Here is a 7,086-nt window from a genome sequence, read left to right as displayed (position 1 = left end):
GTTCCTGTATAACAGAACTTTGACCCACCAAGAAGTTTCTGGAAACAAAGCTTGGTCCACTGGAAAAGAAGATGATGCTCTTAAGAGCCAAGCAATCTCTTCTGTCCTTTTATATACTTCCTAGTAAACACCTTCTTCAGACTCCAAATTGGTAGACACTAATTCTAGAATATTGGAACGCATACAGAAAAGTTATTAATCACAGTAACTGTTTCTTTGAAAAGAATGAAGTTTTACAAATTTCAGCCTGATTTGTATGTAATGCACATGATATGGCCACATGACGATAAAAAATATCAAGTGTTGTAGTCTCCTATGTTCTGCTTTACTGGAAATCCATATATTCTAGGTTTAAGTGAATAAAAATATCTATCTCATCAATACTTTAAGTTTATTCTCTCATTCTAAATCTCATAGTAATTTGATTATTTTTAATTTGGTTCTTTTATGAATGTTGAATGAGGACATAAACTATAAAATATTGATCTGCATTTGAACATCTTATTTATAGTTATTTAAAATCAGAAACTGGAGAAATGGCCCAGTGGTTAAGAGTGGTTGATATGAAGTCATGGGATCAGGGTTTGTATCCCAGTACTAACATAAAGAACTATGTCTGACATGAATGCTGATTATTACATCCCCAAGTGATTGGACACATTTTTGGGTACAACCAGCATATATACACAAATATTTAACATTTGAAGCAAATATTTTAAACCAACCTAAGAAATGAATGCATTAGTAATGTTTAAGTCATATTGCATGTTGCAGGAAAAAAAAATCCAGTAGCTGCCAATTATTTATCAACCACTAAGCACTATTCTGTGCTGTCCCCTTTACTGTGTATTTCAGGATTACACTTCAGTCAATTACAATAAAAAAAATTCAGGGAAAAAATTGCAGGGAGAAATTTCAAAAAGTTTAAACTTTTCAAATTGTTGATCTTTTTGAGAAGACTAAATTCAGTTCGTGAGTTATTTTTTTAGTAAATAATTTATTCACTTTACATCTTGATTGCTGACTCTGCCCCTGGTCCACCCTACTCCACCCCCATTCCTTTCCCCTCCCCTTCTCTTCTGAGAAGGTGGAGGTATCCTGGATATCCCCTGACCCTGGCACATCAAGTTTCTGCAAGGCTAGGTGCATCCTTTCCTACTGAGGTGAAACAAGGTAACCCAGTTAGGGGAACAGATTCCACACAAAGGCAACAGCTTTAGGGATAGCCCTGCTCCAGTTATTGGGGGCCCCACAAAAAGACTGAGCTGAAGATCTACTACATATGTGGGGGGGGGGGGAGGTGGCAAGGTCTAACCATAGTATGTTCTTTGGTTGGTAGTTCAGTCTCTGAGAGCCCCCAAGGGTCCAGGTTAGTTGGCTGTGTTGGTCTTAATATAGGATCTCTATCCTCTTCAGAATGCTCAATCCTCCCCCAACCGCAACCCAAACAAGAGTCTCGAAGCTCCATCCAAAGTTTGGCTGTGGGTCTCTGCTTCTTTTTTACTCAGATGCTAGGTTAAGCCTCTCAGAGGTCAGTTATGCTAGCTTCCTGGCTTCAAGCACAACAGAGTATCATTAATAGTGTCAGGAATTGGTGCTTGCCCATGTGATAGGTCTCAAGTTGCACTGGGTATTCCTTGGCCATTCCCTCAGTCTCTGTTCCATCTTTGTCCCTGCATTTCTTGCAGATGGGACAAATTTTGGGTTGAAATATTGTGAGTGGTTTGTGTCCCTATCACTTTAAGACCTCAATTGTGGCTTCATTGTTCTTTATGTTGTATGGTGTGTGGTACATCATTATTTTTAGTGATGCTTAGTGATGCATGATCAAGTAGAAGCTTCATAATGGCCAAATGAAAATGAATGTCTTCAGTATTATAATTATTCCCACAATCTCTTCTCTAATAATATATAATATATGAGATAAAGAGGAGAAAAAACCAGAAAAAACACATACTTTATCATTATATAGTACTTTATTTGAAGTTCACCCTTCATAGGAAAATGAGTGGTTTCTCTTCTTATATGTGGAATACTGCTTTAAATTTCTGACTCCTTTGTTCTGTTGGTTGTTCATTAGACAGAAAATAGTAGTATTTAAACAGTAGGCATACAACAGTATTGTGAACCCTTAGTTAGACAGCAGAACTGATTAATCATTAGCTGGGCAGTAAAGACGGTTAAACATTAGCCAGTGAGTATGCATGGCTAACTTCCAGAAAGGGAGTGTCCCTTGTTAACCATTAGACAGGAAGTTGATATATGATGTTTACCCACTTCCCCTTCATGGCAACAGAAGACTCAGGACGTGCTTAGCCAGGGCAGTGAGAGACAATGAGCCCCAAACAGCATTGTGTCAAACTAAATGATGGCCACTTCATTCCTGCCCTGGGCTTTGGCACCTATAAACCCAATGAGGTAAGAATACAGGATTCTTGTTCCATCCATTTGCCTAAGAATTTCATGAAGTTATTGTTTTTAATAGCTGAATAGTATTCCATTGTATAAATGTACCACATTTTCTGTATTTATTTGTCTGTTAAAGGACATCTGGGTTCTTTCCAGCTTCCAGGACAGGGAAACAGGAGTGGGTGAGGGGTGGGGGTGGAGGGAACACCCTCATAGAAGCAGGGTGGGGGAATGGGATAGGCAATTTTGGGGGAGGAGAACTAGAAAAGGGGATAACATTTGAAATGTAAATAAAGAGAATATCTAACAAAAATTGAAAAAAAAAAAAAAACAGGATTCTTAGTATCTCTAGGCTAGAGCTAATCCATGTACAAGAGAGCAGATAGTTAGGTCTGCCCTGCATTGGGGTCTGATTGTATGTCCCCTGCTTGTTGATTATTCTTGTTAAGTAGACATTGCAGCTGCAATTGATGGCTGTGGGTATGAGATTGAGCTTCAGATAGAGTGCATCAGGATTCAGGCAGAAGAGCTGGGTCTCTATTCATGCTTGCTTTTTTATGGGGAAAGATTCCTGCTCCTGGTGAATCAGGAGGGAGGCAGGCTTAGTGGGGAACAAAGGGAAAGCCAAACTCTAAAGATATTTTCTCTGGTGGTGAATGTTAATGCAGCATACAGACATAGCATACAGCTATGGGGTAAGTGCCTCAGTGGCACTGGGACATTTTTTTTACTGTTCCCATTTGGGGCCTGTCAGCTGGTCTTAGGATGACTTTGAAAGACAAAGTTCTTTCTAGTATAGTAAACTCCCCTCTAGGCTCACTTTGAGCTGGCTCTCAGAACATGCATCTCTAAATACCTCCTTTGGTTCCTTCCCTAGGTTCCCAAGAGTAAGTCACTGGAGGCTGCATGCCTAGCCCTAGATGCTGGATACCACCATATTGATACTGCTTATGCATACCACATAGAGGAGGAGATAGGACAGGCCATTCAAAGCAAGATTAAAGCTGGGGTTGTAAAGAGAGAAGACCTGTTCATCACTACAAAGGTATAGTACACAAGTATGCAAACTGTTGAAATCTAGTAAGGCAGCAGAAATGATATTACTGCATCAGATGTTGGTTACAGATGTCAGTTTCATAAATGGGTAAAGGAAAGTAAAGGCAAAATTAACTCTACATGAAAATAATTTAGTTATTGGACAATATTTTATTACTATGTATTTTATTTCTTGAGTAATTTTTCATTGTTTATTAAATGAGTGCTAAAACTCTAAAACTATCAACTCTAAAACTATAGCTGAGTTCTCATTGTTAAGTAAGAGTAAAATAAACACTGAGTTTAAAGGAATGCTTATAAACTTTCCTTCAAGTACAAAAAATATTTCATTATTAGGACAAATGACTATGCATATTGGGGTGATCTATTAATCTAGCACAACTTCCATTTTTCAACATCTGTAGCTTTGGTGCACTTGCTTTCGACCAGAGCTGGTCAAGCCTGCTTTGGAAAAATCACTGAAAAACCTTCAACTGGATTATGTTGATCTTTACATTATGCATTTCCCAGTGCCATTTAAGGTACGTGATTTGTATTGTCAAATGTACATATCTTTGCGTAGGGGTATAGATATCATTTTTATGGTAGGTTGAGATAAATTTCTATTATAGTTTTATACAAAGTTAATTTATATGTTACTAAACTTCTCAGTAGGTTCCATAAAGAATATATTGGATTATGAAATGAGGTGTCCAAGTAATGTCCAGAATCACAGATTAGAAGTAACTTCCAGGAAAACTTGTATTTACACATTTTTTACATTGCATTACTAGATGTTTGTTTAGATCTTGTTCCTGTTTTCACTCTTGGTGACAAAACTGGCCTCAAGACAGTTTCTATTTCAAGGTTATAACTTCTCAGCACCTTTTCTTACTAAAATCAATCTTCTGTACAGTCCTGACTAGCCTCACAGGCCTGTCTCTGTGCACACATGTATTCATGTTCACTACTTATCCTGAGTCAGGTGTGATATAAATTCTTGTTGTAGGTCAAAGCTATGCAACAAAAGGGTTTCCCAATGAACATGAATGAAGCATTTTTGTTTGTAAAAGAAAGAGTAGACAAAATAATACAATCCAACTAGGAAGTCTGATTTAGTAGTTCAGAAATATTATTTGGGTGTAGACATTATAAACACACACACACACACACACACACACACACACACACACACACACCAATTAACATCAATTAAAGAAAGAGAGGCCATAAGTTTGAGAAACATGCCTGGAAAGGACTGGAGGGAGGAAGGGGAAGAAGAGAAATGATTTAACTCTATTATAATTTTAAAATTAAAATTATTATAAGAAAGAAAATATTTAATTATTTATACAATTAATTCAAGTAAATGCAATAAACTAGGCTCCAAAAGATAATGTAATTCTACATGCATATCAGTTTTAAAACAGAGTATACAAAATGATGTTTCACTTACTTATGGCTGCTTACTGTCTTATTTCCAAGATGTTCTTTTAAACATTTTAAAAAACATATTTTTGTTTATTGTGAGTGGGCATTTTTCTTGTGTGTATGTCAGTTTGCTATATGCATGCCTGGTGCATGTGAAAGCCAGAAGAGGGCATTGGGTCCCATGGGACTGGAATGACATATAGTTGTTACCAACTATGTAGGTTCTGGAAATTGAGCCCAGGTCCTCTGAAACAGCATTCAGTGCTTAATACTGAACTTCCTCTCCAGCTCCTCCAAGATGGTCTTAAACACATTACTATAGACGAGATGTATGTCTTGTGAGATTCCTTTGAAGTTGCTTCTCTTCCAGCCAGGGGATAATGATTTTCCAGTAGATGAGCAAGGGAAATCTCTATTGGACACTGTGGATTTCTGTGACACATGGGAGGTGAGTACTTTTCAAAACAACAGTAAAGCAAGCAGAGGGAGAGAGAATCAGCTCATTTTCCCTTGGGTGTAAAAACTCATTTTACTCATAGATATTTGCTCCAGTGGACGGGATGAATGCATCACTAAAATGTAAGGGGGTGAAATGAAGGGCTCAGGACAGGAGGCATATGGATATTTTGCCAACTTATGTAGTAATATCCTTGAATTTCTAGTGATGTTACAGAAGTTTCTCTTTGGCTGACATCTGCTTTATTATCATCCTTATCTTGATGTTTTGGATTTAAATCCAGTGATCACCTGGGCAATAAACCTCTCACACTTTTAGTGCCTGTGCTCAACTTAGGGTCTTGTACACACTGGCAAGTATTCTACCACTGAACAATATGTCTAGCTCTGGACAATTTTTCCTGTAACTGGTCCAAATTATGTTTATATCCCCTTCTCATCATCAGATGTTGGAGAAGTGCAAGGATGCAGGATTGGTGAAGTCCACTGGGGTGTCCAACTTTAACCACAGGCAGCTGGAACGACTCCTCAACAAGCCAGGACTGAAGTACAAACCTGTCTGCAACCAGGTGAGAATCTGCATCCTGCTTGATCTCTCAGGCTTTTCCTCACTTCTGTTCTACTGATGCCTGTTTAGTTGCCCTCTGTCTAAGTGATTTTCATCTTATGGAAAAAAGATTCTAAGAGCAGCATCATTATTTCAAAAAACCCTGGGGAATTGTAAATTTAACCTTGGACTCTTAGAGTATTGGTGAGAATGGAGACATGCTATGATGCTCAACTGAGAAACATTGTGGAGAATTAGAGTTGGTCCATCAGGCAGATGTGAGGGCAAGGGAAAGTGAACTTCTCCCTGAAATAAGAAGAATGAGTAGACATGGTATAGTTTATTGGAAAAATGGGTGAAGACAAAAATTAGTCAGTGGCCAGGATTTGCATAAAGTTTATGCTTCTCACCATCTTATTATGGTCCATCCTCAGTATTCCTTTAAGCTTAGCTGCTGGCATCTTTACCCAGTGATTCCTCTCTCTAGCTGTCTTTTAACTATATCTTTTGACACAGAAATTTGCCCAGTAAAATGTTATCAGAAGAATGCTTCCACATTAGTTATTTTGTCCTTCAAGAAAAATTTACAACAGATTGATCTTTTAAATTCATGTGGGAAATTACATATATTTTTTCTATTTTATTGACCTTATGTATTTCTATTCATCATAATATGAGCATTTGATAAAATCTGATATCTTTCTATCATATTTTATCATAGGTTGAATGTCATCTTTATTTGAACCAGAGTAAGCTACTGGATTACTGCAAATCAAAAGACATTGTTCTCGTTGCTTATGGTGCTCTGGGAACCCAACGATATAAAGAATGGTAATAAAATATAAAAAGTAAACCTAAAGGAAGACTGTCAATTAGCACCCCAACACTCAGTTTTCAGGGATAGGAGGATCTTCCTTTAGAAGAACTGGTGAAACCATATCTTAGTGTCTTTTCCTGTTGCTCTGATGAAATACTGTGACAAAAGCTTAAGGGAGAAAGGGCTTATTACGATTCACAATTCAAGGGCACAGACTATAAAAGGAGGAAGTCGGGTGTCAGGAGCTTGAAGTAGGTGATCCCTTCTCTTTATAATCAAGATACAGAGAATGATGGACACTAAGACTCAGATCACTTTCTTGCTTTATATAGCCAGGATTCCCTGATCAGACAAATGTACCCAGCCAAAATTAAAATGGGTCTTCCCACAT

At 37.7% G+C, this 7,086-nt stretch overlaps 1 protein-coding gene across 10 annotated transcripts in view; it reads left to right on the top strand.

Moving 5' to 3' along the window:
* The first annotated feature begins 2,262 nt into the window (after positions 1-2,262).
* The window catches only part of LOC117713780 (aldo-keto reductase family 1 member C13-like), a 54,694-nt gene continuing 49,870 nt past the window's right edge, over positions 2,263-7,086 (top strand). For all 10 annotated transcript variants that reach the window (XR_013112257.1, XR_013112256.1, XR_013112254.1 and 7 more), the window contains exons 1-6: positions 2,263-2,418; positions 3,287-3,454; positions 3,870-3,986; positions 5,246-5,323; positions 5,778-5,900; positions 6,600-6,709. Coding sequence is in view for 6 of the 10 variants with exons in the window: in XM_076939398.1 (XP_076795513.1) it covers positions 2,335-2,418; positions 3,287-3,454; positions 3,870-3,986; positions 5,246-5,323; positions 5,778-5,900; positions 6,600-6,709 (680 nt within the window). In the remaining 4 variants the exon portion in view is untranslated. The remainder of the gene's footprint in view (positions 2,419-3,286; positions 3,455-3,869; positions 3,987-5,245; positions 5,324-5,777; positions 5,901-6,599; positions 6,710-7,086) is intronic.

Source organism: Arvicanthis niloticus, chromosome 8, assembly GCF_011762505.2.
Source record: "Arvicanthis niloticus isolate mArvNil1 chromosome 8, mArvNil1.pat.X, whole genome shotgun sequence".
NCBI lineage: Eukaryota > Metazoa > Chordata > Mammalia > Rodentia > Muridae > Arvicanthis > Arvicanthis niloticus.
Note: the sequence above shows the minus strand (reverse complement) of the source record. Positions and strands in the feature narration are given on the sequence as shown.